This window comes from Eucyclogobius newberryi, unplaced genomic scaffold (assembly GCF_026437365.1).
Source record: "Eucyclogobius newberryi isolate DKJ021-1_F unplaced genomic scaffold, fEucNew1.0.hap1 SCAF_237, whole genome shotgun sequence".
Taxonomy (NCBI): Eukaryota; Metazoa; Chordata; class Actinopteri; order Gobiiformes; family Gobiidae; genus Eucyclogobius; species Eucyclogobius newberryi.
In genome coordinates, this window is record NW_027315876.1 from 25,964 (window position 1) to 44,986 (window position 19,023).

The 19,023-nt window shown below is 39.9% G+C and overlaps 1 protein-coding gene and 1 pseudogene across 1 annotated transcript; both read right to left on the minus strand.

The window, feature by feature from the left end:
• Positions 1–2,664: 2,664 nt before the first annotated feature.
• On the minus strand, positions 2,665–11,208 carry LOC140372479 (interleukin-12 receptor subunit beta-2-like; annotated as a pseudogene).
• Positions 11,209–12,803: 1,595 nt separating this feature from the next.
• LOC140372484 (cytochrome P450 2J4-like) lies at positions 12,804–17,042 on the minus strand. The gene is made up of 9 exons (XM_072459580.1): positions 16,861–17,042; positions 16,645–16,794; positions 16,150–16,253; positions 15,440–15,496; positions 15,113–15,289; positions 14,727–14,865; positions 14,349–14,536; positions 13,924–14,065; positions 12,804–13,131 (listed from the first exon to the last, which is right to left on the minus strand). Exons 1-9 carry the CDS (start codon positions 16,970–16,972, stop codon positions 12,956–12,958), a joined length of 1,245 nt encoding a protein of 414 aa, XP_072315681.1. The 5' UTR covers positions 16,973–17,042; the 3' UTR covers positions 12,804–12,955.
• Positions 17,043–19,023: the final 1,981 nt, after the last annotated feature.

Here is a 19,023-nt window from a genome sequence, read left to right on the forward strand (position 1 = left end):
TGTCAGTTTGGTCCTTTCCTGTAGGGTGGTGTCTTCCTGCAGTCTGATCCTCACCGCTGCTACTGCATCAATGGTTGGGATGCAGGTGAACAGGGACACCACATCATATGAAACCATGAGGTCATCTGGGTCCAGTTGGAGATGTTTCACTTTATCCACAAAGTTGTGCGTGTTTTCCACATGATGTTCCGAATTCCCCACAAGCGGAGCCAATATAGTTGTTAAATGCTTGGCCACATTGTAAGTGATGGAATCTGTGCTGCACACTATGGGTCTGAGTGGAACCTCCTTTTTGTGTATTTTTGGAAGGCCATAAATGCAAGGCATGGCTTCACCAGGATACAGTCTGTAATACATGTACATATACATATTTGAAGGCGGTGGTTTGGCACTCTTCAGGGTCGCTGTGACACGTAACCTCAGGTCTGCAGCCTCCGATTCAGTCATTTTGTTCTTCCTAATTGAAGAGTGCCAAACCACCTCCTTCAAATATCACATCTGAAGAGAGAATAGCACTTTCAGCACTGGAAAAAGATCATAGCATCAACATCCTCCCAGCAGACAAGGGACGTTGCACTGTGATTCTCAACGCAGCTGATTACGAAGCCAAAGTCCACACCCTCCTCGAGGACACGACCACATACGAGCGCTTGAAAAGAGATCCGACCAGTGGCTACAAGAAGAAAGTGATAGACTGTTTACAAAGGCTGGAAAAAGAGGAAGCGATAGACCGGCCTCTGTATTACAGACTGTATCCTGGGGAAGCCATGCCTTGCATTTCAATAAATTCTTTTATTGACAATGACTCTTGGATGAGAGTCGAAACGTCTAATTTTTCAAACTGAGTCCAGATGACTACAACTGAAGCTTTTTCTACTATGGAACACTCCTGGACGAATGAGGGATTACACCGACATATGTACTCCAGAGTGTACTCTAGAGAGTGTACTCCAGAGTGTCCTCCAGAGTGTACTGCAGAGTGTACTCTAGAAAGTGTACTCCAGAGTGTACTCCAGAGAGTGTACTCCAGAGTGTGTACTCCAGAGAGTGTGTACTCCAGACAGTACTCCAGAGAGTACTCCAGAGAGTGTACTCCAGAGAGTGTACTCCAGAGTGTACTCTAGAGAGTGTACCCCAGAGAGTGTACTGCAGTGTACTGCAGAGAGTGTACTCCAGAGAGTGTACTCCAGAGAGTATACTCCAGAGTGTACTCCAGAGAGTGTACTCCAGAGAGTGTACTCCAGAGAGTGTACTTCAGAGTGTATACTCCAGAGAGTGTGTACTCCAGACAGTACTCCAGAGAGTACTCCAGAGAGTGTACTCCAGAGAGTGTACTCCAGAGAGTGTACTCTAGAGAGTGTACCCCAGAGAGTGTACTCCAGAGTGTACTGCAGAGAGTGTACTCCAGAGAGTGTACTCCAGAGAGTGTACTCCAAAGAGTGTACTCCAGAGAGTATACTCCAAAGAGTGTACTCCAGAGAGTATACTCCAGAGTGTACTCCAGAGAGTGTACCCTAGAGAGTGTACCCCAGAGAGTGTACTCCAGAGCGTGTACTCCAGAGAGTGTACTACAGAGAGAGTACTCCAGAGCGTGTACTCCAGAGCGTGTACTCCAGAGCGTGTACTCCAGAGAGTGTACTACAGAGAGAGTACTCCAGAGCGTGTACTCCAGAGCGTGTACTCCAGAGAGTGTACTACAGAGAGTGTACTACAGTGAGTGTATCCGAGCTGAACAACTGATCTGAGACTTACAAGATGACACTGGCTCCAAATGCAAACAGAAAGTTCAAACTGTAGTTTAGAAGTTGCATGACTCATTTCCCATAGTCATATATATATATATAGATAGATAGAAATAAAAACAGTGCATGGAAATTATTTTGAAATGACACTACACACCAGATAATCCATTTTAAGATAAACTACGTAGCTACATCTCAAAACTCTCAGTCTTGTGCGTTCACAGAAGTTGGGAAAACTTCAGTTAGGATAAAAAGAATAAAGGATTAGAATAAGTTAGTAATGTAAATGAGTAGTATTCATAGTATTCAATAGTATTCAATAGTTGGCTACTTGTTACAGGGAATAGTCAAAGTTAGTGAAAATGTAAATTCATCACACATACACTTTATAGTACCTTTTTCTTGGGAGAGTAGACTATATATACATGTGAATATACAAATATATATACTACAATCTACTATAACGAAAATGGAAGTGAGACTGTTTTTTTTGCCCAGGTGCCAAGACATCTGTACTTGACACTGCACAAGGGTTTTTGAGGGACTTCCCCTTCGTTTGATCAGGGTGGGACTTGAACTTATTTAACTTGCTTCAGTCAATTCTGAAAAGGGATCGAGGGGGAGGGGGGACTTTATGATACAGTTTCAGGGCAAAAAATACTGCTTGATGGTGAAGTAATTGTTTGTCTGGTTTTATTACAATACATTTAATCAACAAAATCAAAAATAATTCTAAATTGAAACAGAAATGAAATACAAACAATAGACACTTAACATAAAAAATTCAGGCAAGATTGATTATTATTTATTGAACACCAGAAAAGTGAATACAGGGAGAGCTGAGACGGCCTTAATGTCCGTCTCCTTGAGTTTGTTCCTCGGACCACTTTGGGCAGATTAAAGATCCAAATCCAAAAGTCCACTAATCCACTTCATCAGATCCATCTTCAGCTAGTTCCACGAGCAGCAAGTCCGGTTTAAAATCCATTCTCTCAGTCCGTTTCCATTAAAGACATGTTAATTTCATCCGTTTTAGACCCGGAGGGGCATTGAACAGTGTCCAGATTTAGCCCAATAGGAGAGTCATTCAGATCCACTCGTACATTGGACAATAATCCTGCAATAAATCCCTCAAACTGATCTATGGATGTGTTTTGCTCTTCACTGCACTTCAACTCCTCGTCTTCAGGAAAACACAAGGCAGTTTGTGGTTTATAGTTGACATGATCCATTCTAATGCTCGAATTGTAAATGTCATGTGTAGATTCTGCTAAAATCAAAGTGGATTCGGTCCGCGATGGTCCCGTCTCCACGAGGACAGAGGGGTACAGCTCCTCCCCCTCGTTCTGTGACAGTAAACTGATGGGGGACAAAGGCGGGTCGTTGAATGAGGAACATAAGGATGGCTCACTGCTCTCCAACTGCAAAATACAAGGAAATGTTCAATGATTACGGATGAATTAATTGATGACACATATCTGAGTAAAAGTTGTATTTAGTGGTGGGCTTTTGTAGCCTTTGGGCATTCAAGTTATGCTTAACCCATGTCCAATGACACAATGAAGGCAAAAGCGCAAATCTCATTTTATCACAATATTCATTTCATGGTATGATATTTTTTGAGATATTGTGGAGAGACAGAAACGTAGAAATACTGCCTTTTCCTTTAAAATGCATTTGCGTTAATCATTACTGTCATATTTTTTTCTAAAACGCCTGACTAAAATGAGCCCCAAATGAAACTGAAGCTCCTGAACTTTTTGGAACACAAACAATTGGCCTTTATGAAGCTGAGACTCTGTAGTTTTGGATTCTGATGTCTGTTTACTCTAATTATGAGTAAAAACAAGCTACATATGAATGAGTAAAGCTGGTTTCTGGAAGGATGGTCTGACTCTGACTCTAGTTTGAGCTTTTATTGGTTTTAAACTTAAGGTAAATTCACTAAAATGAGTTTCAGGGATTTGTAATAAAGCAAAAATGTGCTTCATTACAAAAATGTGCAGGCAAATTCCATACAAAAGTCCTATTATTGTTTTAAAAGAAATGAGAGGGTTACAGCTTCATTTTTACGTCCAACATATCAAACAGCTTGAGAGTTCCCTTTTAGCAGATGTGGACAAAATGGAATAAAGAAAAATTCAAGTGTAAAGGGTCATTTTTCTGCACTGACATGTCCCAGAGGATCATGGTCTTTGTAGTTTCCTTATGATTTTTAGCTGCTGCTGCAACGAAACAATTCATGTAAACAAAGCATTACATTGACAATACAGTATCACGATATATTGCTTTTTTGTTTCTTCCTTACAATAAAGATGTTTTCCTCCAGGAGTTTGATAGCGTTGCTGTTTTTTAGCTGTGGCAGGTTGTGCCCGAGCCACTCTGGGCCCCATGCAACGCACTTCTGTTTAATCCTAGAGAAAAGCAAACATAATATCATAGCTTGGTTAGATCAAATATGTCTTCACAGCCTTAAGGACATTTTGCTTTTGATTGTCATAGTTACACATGCAGAGGACACATTTCGCTATGGGGACAATAAAGTGTAAATTCACCTTAACACATAAGCAATAACAAGGTAAAAAGTATCAAATTAGTCTGCATTTTAATATTAAGTGTATTTGTTTGAAGCTTTGTTTGAATGAGCACAAGTAACATGAGTTATTTCAAAAAAGCCCAGTCCTCTTTTGTACCCGTACTGGATGTAGACAAGGGCAAAGAGCTGTTTCTTCCACAGTTAAAGTTCCTTATACAAAGGCTTCAGTTCTCATTCATTTTGTGGTTTTTGGTTTTGGTGGCGGCTCGACCGTTTATATTCTGAAGCTGTCACACGTCTGGATCACACGTTTTGAAATGACACTTGTATTGACATGTGTCCTTTATTATGTCTCCATGAAGATGTACGTTTGTCTGGAATGTTCCACAGTATGGCGCCACCACTATTCTTTTTAGCAACAAAAACTCCTGAACTTGACTAAATGCAAGAGGCTAGATAAGTTAAATGCCTAATTGTGGAACATTCCAGACAATCCAATAACATTTCCATAGAAACGAGCAGGTGTGAGAAAAGCTACATAGTGCACCTTTCAATTACCTTTGCCGCACACATTTCCAGCACATCAGGTTGACTATGATGGCAATAAATAAGGTGATGATGAAGATGATGACCACCACAAGGCCAACTGCAGAACACATGAGAGAGGAAGGGTTTGTTTAGTGAAAACATGTTATTTTAAGTTGTTTTATTCACAGACAGAAAGCACTGAGCCTGCCCACACTCTGTCCCTGGCACTTGCAGACACTCTCACCTTAACCAAATGCTTAAAGTATTCTATGTTTTTAACCCTGTTTTAAAGATGTTGGTGATACCGGAGAGTATTTTTTGATTGATTCAATATTGAAGATTTTGCTGATATTTGGCTGAAATATTTTCACTGAGCGGCCCCAGTCTCTTTGTGCCTTTGTCCTCTAAACGATCCATATTGGACCATCCCTGAATGTGTCATGACTAATAATTTCCATTTTATTTTAACATTTTTATTTTGTGTACCTACTTGCATCAAAGTTTGGTTTGTGGTTTATAGAAGAACTTAGGAGCTTGTTGAATAATATCCAACAACTATAAAATGTGATGTCTGTAACCTGGAGGAGTGGGCGGGTGGGAGAAGATACGAGGTCCCCTCGGACCCTCTCCGGCTGCAGTGGAGGCGGTCATCTCCAGAGCCAGGGTGCCCTCTGGACAGTCCAGCCAGTGCTGTCTGGGTCCTGGCGCTGGCACAGACACTGAGCGGAAATAAAGGGCCAAATTGTAGGAAATATACACCACACAATAGTCAGAACCACAAGGGTACTTTTCACAACCACACAAACTGCTTACTGGTGTTTTTGGGGGAACGGCAGCAAGAACTATACACTATATATATATATATATATATATATATATATATATATATATATATATGCTACTGGCCATAAAGCAGTTATAACCTGCCATAAAGAGGCACATGGTGGGTCTCTTGAGCCTCTGCTGCATGTTGCATGTGGTGCACTTTGCCATGCAGCTTCCTGTTTACGCTTTGAGTACAGCCACTTCTCATATACTTATGATTCACTCCAAAGAAATAAGATTCTCATTAAAGCCACTCATCCATTGACTACACCTCAAAATAACTATTTTTTGTGCATAGTTACAGTGTGATGTTATGGCACTGAACATCAACTCCTTCTGATACAACTAAATGTCTTTTTACAATATGTATGTTTAAGTTCTACTTTAAAGTTAGGGTTTATACTTTTACATCTATTTTAGTCCTGTTTTACACCAAATGTTTTCAGATCTAGTGGCACATTTGGCTCATTGTTGACTGCGTAAGAAGTGGTTGGATTAAACCGCTTTACTGGAATAAGCCAAAAAACCCTGCGGACAAATTGACTCTTTGTGGGAGGGAGACAGGCTGCAGGGTGCTCACTTTCCATGAGGTAAATGGTAGAGGTGACTGCATTTCCTCACACTCAAGCACACGAGGAAGTGAGAAGTGTGCCAGTTTTTACTAAAGACAAACACAATCAAATGATCCAACTCTGTGTAAGGTTTTGGGAAAATTGTCAAATTGAAGCAAACCAGAAGCTTTTCAACAAATATTAAGCCATCAAATTGTAGAGGATCTTTAGATATTCAACTCAACAGGCCTATTGAAGTTTGCTTATACATTTTGCTGTTTGAGTGGTGTATACGTCTAAGTTTAACTCACCTTTGAGCTGGGAGCTGCTGGAGTCCAACGCATGATTCTGATTCTGATTCTGATGATAGTAAATGGTGTAAGATGTGATGAAGCCTCTCCTCTGCTCCACTGGCAGCTCGTCCCACTTCACCAGGACTTTGTTGGTCTCATGGGCCAAAACTGTCAGGTCTGGACCAAACTGCGGCTCTGGGCAAAACACAAAGAAGTGAGAAAAGGACTTGGAAAGATAAAGGGGATTTGGTAAATTCAAAGAGGCCAAAACTCACTTAGATGTTTGGAGTAGACGACAGAAGATGATGGAGCACAGACGCCCCTTGTGGTCACAGCATAGACAGAAATATTGTAAAGTACACCTGGCGTCAGACCTTTGGAAAAGCATTCAAGATAGTTTAAAGAAAGATAACAACTTATATACAACCATTAAGATATATGTTATTAAAATGCACTAATATAGTCTATATATATATATATATATATATATATATATATATATATATATATATATATATATATATATATATATATATATATATATATATATATATATATATATATATATATATATATGTACGTTGAATAAACAAAGAATCATTGCTAACTTTTTAGTTACAGAACCCATCTAAGTCGCAATGCTGTGGCCGGCCACTAGAGGTCAGTGTTAACGTTCAGCTCACTTCACCTTTTACAGTTGCATAGTTGTGATCTTTGGACACAGTTTTCCAGTGCAGTGCTGTTGGGGGAAGGGTGGTCCACTCTGTTACATAACTCAGCAGTTCCTCCTGTTGTTCAGGGCTGGCCCAGGTCACAGTCAGGGCACTGCCATTTACCGAAGGAGTCAATTCTCTCAACCCTGGCCCAGGTGCATCTAGGAAAACCCCAACACAAAACAATGTATAGCCTATATGTATGTTTTTGTAGAGGGAGCACATTGAAACTGACCTTTTGGTGGAGTATCTAAAGTTTTCCAGGGAAGTTTTAAAAAACAAACTCATGTTCTCATTAGAGAAGCACATCAAAGTAATTACATTATAACTCTCGCTCTAAGAAAGTGTTGTCAATATATTTGATTTATAATGACAATATAATCAGATATAAAGCCAGAATAACCATTCAATTATTCCAAAAAATCAGAGGCACAAAAAACAAATTGTACTTTTATCAAAACATATCCACACATAAGAATTATTAAAGGAGCATTGTGTAACTTTTCTAGTGGGGGTTTGGCCACCTGCTTGTCTCCATGGAGATGTTATTGCTTTGCCTGTTCCAAAGTATGGCTTAAACTCACCTGATGATTGATATATAGATATTTTTTTTAAACACAATATTCTGGGCTCGCCTTTCCACTGATCCGACCTGACACTTGGCCTGATGGTGGCACCTGTTTGTCTCCATGGAGATGGACATACAGTGAAACATTCCAGGCAAAGCAATAACTTATGAAGACTGATACGTAGTGCACTTAAAACTAAAACAAAAATCTTACTGAAATAGAAGTAGTTGAAGTACTATTTATTCCAAATGTTACTCAAGTATGTGTAAGTCCCTGTGGTACTTCTGTCTGCCTTGTACAGTACCTGATTGTGTGAGGGGGACAGTGGCGGGCGGGGACGTCCCATACGGGGTGACAGCAGTGACGCTGATTGGTTGTAACAATGGAACTTTGGCAGAGCACACGGGAGTACAACTGTGTTCCTGTTTTTGACCTTCTCCAAAGACGACCTCATATCGATCGACCTCGCCACTGTAATCGTGAGCTGGAGGAGGCTGAAGAAGAAGACGTTCAACTAGAACAGTTCACCACGCTTGTTTAATGGGTGTTAAATGAGTTATTTGGCATCAGCAGTACCTTCCAGAACACCATCACTTCTTGTTGCTCCTCTTTCATAGTAATTACTGAATCCCTCCAGACATGCAGCGGCTGCGAAGGCCCTGTGTATAAAGATATGTACGTTTATTTCAATTAGTCAATAGAAAGTTCTACAATTGTCTTGTGTCTGTTTGCGTTCATCCGTTTATATTTATTAATACATTTCTCTTTTCTCAATACCTTTCACTCCATCCATACATCTGTTTAGTGTTTATTTAAGAACAGCTCTAATCACAGTATGCTTAAGTACATTCTCTTTCCTCTGCACATTCTCACATGTTATTCTAGACCAGGGAAATTATTAAATGCCATAAATAGTAATCTGGATCAGTGAAAAACAAACACTATACCTTTGCCGGGAGTTTTCTTCAAAAACGATGGGCTCCATTTGCTGCAAACCTTTCTTCTGACAGTGAGAGCATTAGTATCTGTTTGTTGAAATAGTTTGGTGCATGTTTTCACCTGAAACTCGTAGTCTGTAAGTGGGCGTAACCCTGTCATTTGAACCGAACCATCTTCAATTTCTAAGACTTCTACCTCTTCCTGTAAAGCATACATAAGTACTAGTAAAGATGTTTCAATGCATAGTAATGTTTGTGGTAATGGGTGTGTATGTTTGGAAGGCAGTGGCAGGAAAAGACGGGAGCCAGAGTTTATAGATTTAGAGTTAAAGATGCACGATGTAACTTTTGTGTGCCTGGGATGTTCCACAGTGAGGCTTTGAACGTAGATATTTTTGGTGATAAAAAAGAATGAATAAGTTAGCAAGCTATGTTTACAACAGAAAACAGAAAGTGACACGTTGCACCTTTAAGCATCACTGTGATCGTTTATGTAAGATGCTTTGGAGATTAGAGCAGAGCGAGCAGAGTGAAGCAGTTTAGACTTGGACCGAGGATGTGTGATTAAAAAGGACAGAGAAGAAGAAGAAGAAGAAGAAGAAGAAGAAGAAGAAGAAGAAGAAGAAGAAGAAGAAGAAGAAGAAGAAGAAGAAGAAGAAGAAGAAGAAGAAGAAGAAGAAGATACAAGCGGTTGGAGGGGGATTTTTGGCCAAGCTAGAGAAAAAATACAGAATATTTGCCTCAGATAATGTGGTGGAAATGACCCGGTGCCCGTTTGCCGTGCGCACTCTTATGTACGGCTCAAGATTTTCAGAAGATTCATGGGAGTTCCATCGCAAAACGGCGACCAAAGATTCATTCTTAAAGTCTATTTGCGTAACGTGAGGTGTTTCAGGGACCACTGCAAAAAAAAGTGACAGTTCACCACAAAAAATCAGGTTCATTGTAAAAAAAAAAATACACAAATCTGGCAGAACATTATGGCCACTGACAGTCACAGTAAATTCATAGATTTGAACACATTTGACGACAATAAAATATCATCCTTGCAATGGTCAAGTTTAAATAAACCTGCCAAACTGCCTCATAAAGTCTTGTGGGCTGTTCCTGGTCTGCAAAAGTGTGGTCATTATTTGCTTTGCCAGATCAAATAAAAGTTTGGGAGCAGGACCACACCCCTTTTACGCCCCTTCCTGCGGCTACACTATGTAAGTATCCAGGTCACACACATCAGTGTTGTTGATTTCGTGCCCCTCCTTTGCCACCCTCTTTCATTTATTCTAATTCATCTCCTAGACGGGGGTATCGAGGCCCGGGAGCCTTCAGCCCTCATCGCCAGAAGCCCCAAAACGGCATCAACTTCTGTACATTTGTATTGTTCATGTTTCTCGTGTGCCAGTAAACACTTGGCATCGTCGCTGGTGTTGTGGTCCTTGCTAGTGAATTAAAAAAAAAACGACAAGATTAAACCAAGCCTTTGCATTTCACATGGCTTCACTTAAATGTATTCATTGTTTTTTGGGAGTTATATTTCACATTTATAAAGTCAAACGTGTGGTCATAATGTTACACCAGACTATTATGTATTAACACAGTCCATATCAATACCGATATCACTGAGGGAGAAGGTCAGTGGATCCGATCGTGAATTTCCAAAGTGATTGTGGGCAAAAACAGTCAACTTGTACGTCAAAGGATCAGCAAATATTTTGTGTGGTATCGAACAGTTTTCTTCATCCTGCACCTTTCGGGAATAAACCAGTGAACCATTTCCTCTACAACAAATAACATACAGCACATCATTAATTAGATTGAAGCAGTGGCAGTTGTTCAATGCAGATCAGCGAAAAGACATCTTACATGTCGACAGAAACATTGTAGGCGGTGGGGTCATGCGTCTCTTTTCCTTTATTCCATTTGCAGTCGACAAAGTCAGCATTTCTCGTAGTTTCACAGCTGATGTTTAAAGGTTTATCTGGTGGCACTTCAAAAAGATATAAATATGAGTCATTTACATTTTATTGTAAATGACTCATATACTTAGTGCAGTGTAACGTCTGCACTATTATTCCGACAACTACTACTCGCCTCACATTAAAAGTAACTGTAACTTCGTCAGTGTAAATAAAAAGTACTTACGGCCACTGCGTAGAGTTATCCCAGTGACGTAGTAATCTGCCCCAGGATCCTGTTTCTTGCAGTACACCAAGGACAGTGGCTCTCGAAAGTTGGTTAGAGAGAATATTGCGGTGCAGTTGATGAATTTCCATGGCAACACTCTTTCCTTTTCCATCTCTAAATATATATGTGATCTGCAAGACTTGGAGCTTTTAGAAACATGAGATGGATAGATGAATAGATGTGATTTCAGGATGTGTTTTGAACTTACAGGTGTGGACATCGGTGAACGTGGCAGTGCAGAGTCAGGTTGGACCCCATGAGGAAGGGAACAGGCGGCTCCACAGTCAAAGATCCGAGATGGTTGAACTTGGTGCAGGATGAGGTAAGCAAAATCCAGTCTGCAAATGAGAGCAAAACTTAACTGCGACTTTTGTACATCTTTTTTCTCATGAACGCTTGTTGTTTTCCAGATTGTGGAAAGACACGTAGAAATAAGGTCACGCTCCATTAGAAACCACAGACGAACTGCACCATTGTTTTCACACAACTTTGTCCTCACCTGACCCTGGTAACCCTTTGTGCAAGTGTGCATGCAGAACTTGAGAAGAACAAACACTAAATTGTGGGATAAACTTGGACCTGGACAGGACTAAACTGGACTCAAATAAACCAGGACCAAACACGGTCAAGTGTGAGCGCATCCTTATTCTCAGTGAAGATCTTTAATCTGATTTGAGTTAAGTAAAAGTCTATTGTCCCTCGGAGGGAAAGTTGTCTTTGGCAGTGGTACTTGGGTGCAGAGTCATAAATAAAAGAGCCAAATGAACCCATTGCACCACGGCCCCTAAAGTTCATCTCAAGACTTGAACCAACTTTTGACTTGATTCAAATTGTGATCAAGAACTTGCAAGTTTGTTTTATATAGCACAGTTTACACCTGGACAAAACCAAGCCTTTGTTTATTCTTCTTTAAATGTTAGTTTGTCTTTGCATTTGGTTTGGATCAGATTGCATTATTTGGTCCAAAACCAGTCAAGTAAACCTGATTAACACTGAGCATGGTGTAGTATTGAGTACCTATTGTATCTGTATTCTAACCAAACCTCTCAGGACCCATGGAACTACAAAATATAAACTTTTTGAGGGATTTAGACAGATTACAACGCAGTACTCACAGATGCTGTACAAGAGGAGTAAGATATGGCCACTCCAACTGACTGGAGGCATTTCAGATCATTCTTTAGGTCCAGACAACACTCAACATGACCAAGTACCTGTAAAACAAAGACTTTCTTCATTCAAAATTAACTTTACTACTATTTTAAACAAAGAAGTTCCTACCTCTGCCATGTATTCTGGTATGACATTCAGAGCTTGAATCTTCTTGTGCTGCGGCAGTTACAGGCATTTGTTTCTTTGCTAAAACATGACTTCATTATTGAACATTTGTCATAATCCTCTATGACAATGATCACACATAATCTAATCTAATAATCATAAATATGATTACCTAATTTTAAGTTAGTCAGCCAGGAAGCATACTCTGTGAGAATCTGTCTTCGTATGAAGGTTTTTGTCAGTGTGAAACATCTTAAGGAGGTCACTGACCTAGTTGAGAGCTTTGCTTTGACACGTCTTTCTTCAGCGCCTTTCATCTCCACAATGAGGCTAAACATTCAGATTGTGCTCATAAAACATGCTGCATATGCAAAAGGAAACCCAATGTCAAGACAAAAACATGCTGACCAAAATTGTGTGACAAATCCTTTGATCTCATTTTAATGTCAAAATTGTAGAAAAAAAACAAAAAAAGAATCCTCAGTTTATTTTCCATTTCATACTTCAAATGCATTTGAGGGGAAACCCATTTCATGTTTGTGTCAATGACAAATACAGTTCTTCAGGGTTTCGTCATTTTTTTACAAATGTGGCATGTGGCTGCCATAGCAACACTTGACTAGTGACGTCAGTAATGGTTGGAACAAAATTGCTGATGAAAAGTTTGATTATATTTATTTGATTGTTTACAATGTCATAGAAAAAGCTCACATTGCAAAGCATGTCAGAGGTTCTCATTTTATATTTGATTCAAGCTCAAACACAGTAGTTTTTAGTTAGTAAAATGCCTCATCATGGAGATTATCTGAGTTTGACACAAAGGTTGTAGGGCTTTGGAGTGCGCACAATTCCCATGTCAGCATCCAGAGTGGGCTGCTCTCCCTCGGGTGCAAAGAAGGTGAACTGCTGCAGGAGCCCAGAGAAAAACAGGAACAACTCCATACGAGCCAGCTGTTCACCCAGACACACACGCTTACCTGACAACAGACAGTGTTCAGCGTAAAGGTTCTATCCACAACAGACAGACATACATTTTAAACCCATTCTTAAGTTGATGTTTACAACAAATACCAAATTGTTATTACAATGTGTCTCGTTAAAACACTTGGGACTGAATGAATGTGTAAAATAAGACATTCAATTGGACTTTAAAGTATCTCATTTAGAAATAATATTGAGTCATTGTATATGTTTAAAGAATTACAAATGTAAATCCTCTATTAACCCTATTCTGCACGCATCTGCATACAATTGTATGAGGAGCAGTAAGACACTAAACACTTATTATATTATATTTTCAGCAGAAATGTGACCATTTCAAATAATAGATAATGTTAAAAATGTGTACATTTTTCCATTTACTCTCCTTTTTTTAGCGGGAGTGTCTACTGAGCCGCGGCGTGCGGCCGAAACTGCTAGGCTATTTTGTGCCGCAGCTCCTGAAACTGCTGGGCTATTTGACCGCGGCGGGTTAGACCGCGCCAGGTTAGGGTTAGGGTCAGGGTCAGGGTTAGGGTTAGGGTTAGGGTTAGGGTTAGGGTTAGGGTTAGGGTTAAGGTTAGGGTTAGGGTTAGGGTTAGGGTCAGGGTCAGGGTCAGGGTTAGCCATGAGGCTATATGGCCGTGCCGCTGCTCCTGAAACTGCTGGGCCATTTGACCGCGCCGCGGCTCTGTAGCCACAGCCTTTTTTAGCACCTGGCTTGATAAATAATGCTTACTTATAGTAAGGAGCCAACAAATTTGACAATATTTACTGAATCTAAAACCAACCAATAGAAAAGGGCAGGAAGCCGTCTCTCTTCCTGAATTTCCCATTTTCATCCAGAAAGTGCCCAGGGTTGAAGGTGTGTGGTGATTCCCACATCGATGTGTCATGAAGCACCGAGTCTAAGTTACCAACAACCATGACACCCTAAAAAGAAAAGATAGATTTAGACACACTTTCATGTATTCAAAGATTAATACATTATTATAGGTAAACTACTTTACATACGTGAAAGTTTAAAAAAAAGCTTAGGTAGATAAATAATATTAAATCACTAAAAACCTACCAAGATGCAGTAAACCAGACCAGCACGCCAGGTATTTGTTTTAAATGTAGATACAATTATTAAGAAATTAAGGAAGAATAAAGATGGAAATGTGGAGAACTCTTCTTAGAGTTAAAGAATAACTTTAGTCAGTAAAGAGCAAACCTTGGGTATGGTATAATTCTCCAGAGTGGTCTCTTTAGTGGTCATGTGCACCACATTGAGGGGAATGATGTTTCCCATTCTCTGCACCTCGTGGATCACTGCGTTTGTGTAGTGCAGATGGTCTCTGTCCTGCATTGAGGGCAAGCGAGACGACCCCACCACCGCATCAATCTCAGTCTGGACCTTCTCTAAAACAGGAAGAAAGTAACCACTTTTTGTACATTTTTTTAAGTTAACAGAAAGGTGGTTCCAGATAATATCAGATTACTAAAAGTAATAACAGTGAACCAAATACAATTGTGACTTTCTGAGTCTCTATGTTTATTCTTGGTCTGTAATATTCAGCCCTGGACAAAATGCTTCCAATATCAAACCCACCTTGGATGTGCGGGAAGTGAATCATGTACAGTAATGCCCAGTTCAATGTTGTTGTGGTGGTCTCTGTGCCAGCAACAAACAAATCCATGGCAGATAAACATAAATTCTTCAGATCAAATCCAGCCTCTTTGTCTTCTTTCTGTGGATGAAACAAACACATGTATTATTGGTTCATTATCGGCATGAAGAGAATTTAGTTTATGGAGTAGAAAAAGGTGATTTAAAGTTGAAATTTTGAGGAAGGTAATATCAAGCATTAAAATTATTAACATTTTATTTATTCCTTATTTAAAAAAAGGCCCAAAACATCCAACAAAACCTACATCTAAATGAGCAACTTCCCCCATATAATGTGCGGCTGGTGCTGAGCCTTTGGCATCACCTACCTCTGATATTACTGAGAGGAAGCAGTCGATATAGTCTCGTGGATTCGATGGGTCGTGGGATTCTTTGTGTTCATCAATCCTGGCTTGAACATAGTCGATTATGTTTTGAGTCAGAATGAAAATCTTTTGATGAGGTCCAGGGAGCCTCTTCATCAGCCAGGGAGCGACATTGTAAATCTATAAGAACAGGTACTCACATTCTGTACTAATTGTCTTTGTAATGTTTGGTAAAACATGAACATTTAATAAAACATAAAACAAAAAGTCCCGTTTTTATTTTGTTGAACTGAAGAGTCCCATGGACACTGAATGGGACAGAAAACTGACCTGGGCCCAAATGCTGCCCTCTTCTTTAATAAGGTCCTTGAAGTTGAGCAGAATCTTCTGATTGTGGCAGTATGGCCTGCGGGCAGACCATGCCACTTCCTATTGGCTAATCATTAGGGCCGTTGGCCAATAAAATGTTGTTCCGTTTTGTCATTCATCCTCTGACCTACGCACTTCCTGGGTCTGGGTGTTGCTCCACGTACCTCCGCTCTCCAGTGCCGTGGCCTGTCACCTGGCGCCGCTTTGTTAACGCTCCGATGTGATCTCTGCTGACTCGGGATTGTTGTGGTCTCGCTGTCATAGCCCCACAACGCGTGGTCCCGGGCAGCTAACGTGATGTAACCTAAACTCTCTGGAGCGGCGGTGTGCGCTGGAGCCGTTGCCTTGCCTTGCCCTCTGTTGATATGGATGTCTGTGCCCTGTGTTGTCCAGATCCACTGGACTCTTAAAAGACTATACATCCACGCATAAAGAACTGATATGAACTGTGTTGTTACCTAAGCCTGTGTTAAAGTATTTATTAAATTAATAGCCTGTTAAATAAATCACATGTGAAACTGGAATCTGCCTCTGTATAATCAAGAACGAATCTGTGTGTCCTTTTAGTTAGTTTTCCGGGTGTAAGCCCGGTGGCGTTGTTGGTTTTATTTTCTTTATTTTTATTTAATTTAAATTAGTTTAAAACATTTATAGTACCACCAGAATGCCACATGATGCTGCTTGTTGTTGTATTCCATGCATTCACCAAACACCAAACAACAGATGATGTTTGACACAGCCTTGTTCAAAGATGTGTGAGGGTTAATGACTTCACCTGTAACAAGCAACAACGAAGAACCATTAAACAAACCAATACCATCTTTGTGTTGACATTTGATTGAGGTGAGAGTCTTGGTGACTTTGAATTGGTCTTCTCATGGACGTATCACTCTCCTGCCTAAGGCCCATAGCTAAGGGGAGAGGATCCCTAAAGCCCTAAAGGCAACTTGTGTGTCTACACCCTGACACGCCAGCGGTGTAACGGGCTTTCAATGTAAGTTCATGTATAATCGCCCAAAAAAAGCTGTACCAATCATCTTGATTGTCCCTGTGGAGACTTTAGGGGAATTTAGAGGCTCCATAGAAGTGTAAGCATTACAAAAAATAATAATGTAGCAAATAAAAATAATGAAAAGAAAAATGTACACCTGTGATGTGTGTAGTACCTTTCTGTTGAGCTAAAACCTGGATGAGATACTGGCACTCCTGTTGAATGGCCGGTTCCAGCGACTTCTTGCCCAGACCAAAGTTTCTGAGAGTGTGAAGAGCAAACCGCCTTTGCTGCTTCCATAAGTAACCATTGGACGCCACAAGACCTGAATAAATGAATAAAACATGAATAAATGGTAAAGTATTTTGTTTTTCCACATTTCAAAACACACCTGAATTCCCAATCAGATCTTCAAAAATAGGTAAGGTTGGTCGGTCCACGTAGTCCTCTCCTCTGACGGCCAGAGCCTCTCTCACAAGTCTGTATCCGTTTATAACAACCATTTGTCCCCCAAACAAACGAAGGCTGAAGATGTTCCCATATTTCTTGGCAAACTGGAGAAGCAAAGGAAATAGTATTTATTCCAAGTACTACTGTTACTTCTAAATATTATCACTTAAGAAGAAGTACAAAGTAGTAGTTGGATAAATCACTGAAGTGAAAGTTTAAAAGAAAAATATTTGAGGAAACTAAAAGTAATTATATGAGTTATTTTGTTTATCAACTATTCTACCTAACCTGACATTTGACTGCATGTCCTCCCCTCTCTCAGCCCCATGTCACTGTGTCCTTTCCTGTCTAATAAAGCCTACGGGAATTGGAGGAACAAACATGAAATTTTATTATTCTATTCTATGGAAGAGAGTTTTTTAAATATCCATCTTAATTTGTACGTTTTGAATTATTTCGTAGAATAAGAAGAAAAAACACAGCAACAAGCGTGCGTGCGTGCGTGCGTTTGTGCGTGCGTGTCTCATTAAATTAAAAAACAACAAAATTACACTGTCTTATGGTAGTATGGTGCCTGTTTAACAATTCTTAGAATAAACAAGGCCAATAATGTAACTAATGTTTCAACATGTTTACTCTCTTGTATTTGTATGACCCACAACCATCCTTCTGTTTTTTTATATTTCAAAATGTTATTTCAAATATGTAAAAAAAAAAAAGAAGGAAAAAAAGCCAGACAACTTGAACTATTTAACTATGACCAATATACTGTATGCATGCCTACAAAATCACATGATAAGAGGTTGAGCTGATTATTTTATAGCCATATTCCAAAGGCCGTGGCTGCAGAGGTCAGAGCGGTCAAGTAGCCCATTAGTTTCAGGAGCCGCGGCACGGCCATATAGCCTCATAGCTAACCCTGACCCTGACCCTAACCCTGACCCTAACCCTAACCCTAACCTTAACCCTAACCCTGACCCTAACCTTAACCTTAACCTTAACCCTAACCCTAACCCTAACCCTGACCCTGACCCTAACCCTGACCCTAACCCTGACCTTAACCCTAACCCTGACCCTAACCCTAACCCTAACCCTAACCCTAACTTTAACCTTAACCCTAACCCTAACCCTAACCTTAACCTTAACCTTAACCCTAACCCTAACCCTGACCCTAACCCTAACCCTAACCCTAACCTTAACCCTAAACCTAACCCGGCGCGTTCTAACCCGGCACGGTCAAATAGCCCAGCAGTTTCGGCCGTGCGCCGCGGCTCTGTAGACACTCCCTATTCCAAAATGGATTAAATTTTCATAAAATTTCTACGAACAATAGCCCATATATACCCCATCCTTCATTTGTCCAGGAGTGTTCCATTGTAGAAAAAGATTCAGTTGTAATCATCTGACAAAATAGTCCAGATGACTAAAACTGAATATTTTTCTACAATACCCGATAATGATGATGATCTTTTATATATATATATATATATATATATATATATATATATATATAAATATATATATATTTTTTAAATATTTGGATAACAAAGGAACTCGACAGTATTTACCGTATTTTCCGGATTATAAATCGCACCGGCCAAAAAATGCATGATTGAGAAGGGAAAAAACACATAAATCACACTGGAGTATAAGTCGCATTTTTTTGGGAAATTAATTTGATGAAATCCAAAACCATAAACAGACGTTTCATCTTGAAATGCAGTTTAAAATAATAATAGATTAGAGAACATGGTGAATAGGTGTACGTATGCTAACGCTAACACCTTCAGCTACAACGAGGAGACAACGAACTGTGGTAAGTGTCTGGTATGTTAACGTAACATATTAACAGTTATTCAGATAACTATAGCATAAAGAACATGCTTTCACCTTTTCAACAAGTTTACCAAAGCATCAGTATTACCTCAAATCACTAAATCCATTGAATTCTTCTTCCTCTGTGTCACTTCTAAACAACTCCACAAACTCCAGACGTAGAGGAAATGCCCATTCTTATTCTGTGTTGTTTAGAGTCTAGAGCGCCCTCATGCCAGTGTGAAAATAATAAATAATATCACATATAAATCGCTCTGGAGGCAGGTGC

Coding starts and splice junctions, on each gene's coding strand:
- LOC140372484 (XM_072459580.1), bottom strand. CDS start 16,972: ATGGTTGTTATAAACGGATACAGACTTGTGAGAGAGGCTCTGGCCGTC. Junction 16,254..16,644: donor GGTTTTAGCTCAACAGAAAG/GTACTACACACA, acceptor TGCTTGTTACAG/GTGAAGTCATTAACCCTCAC. Junction 14,537..14,726: donor TCACTTCCCGCACATCCAAG/GTGGGTTTGATA, acceptor TTCCTGTTTTAG/AGAAGGTCCAGACTGAGATT.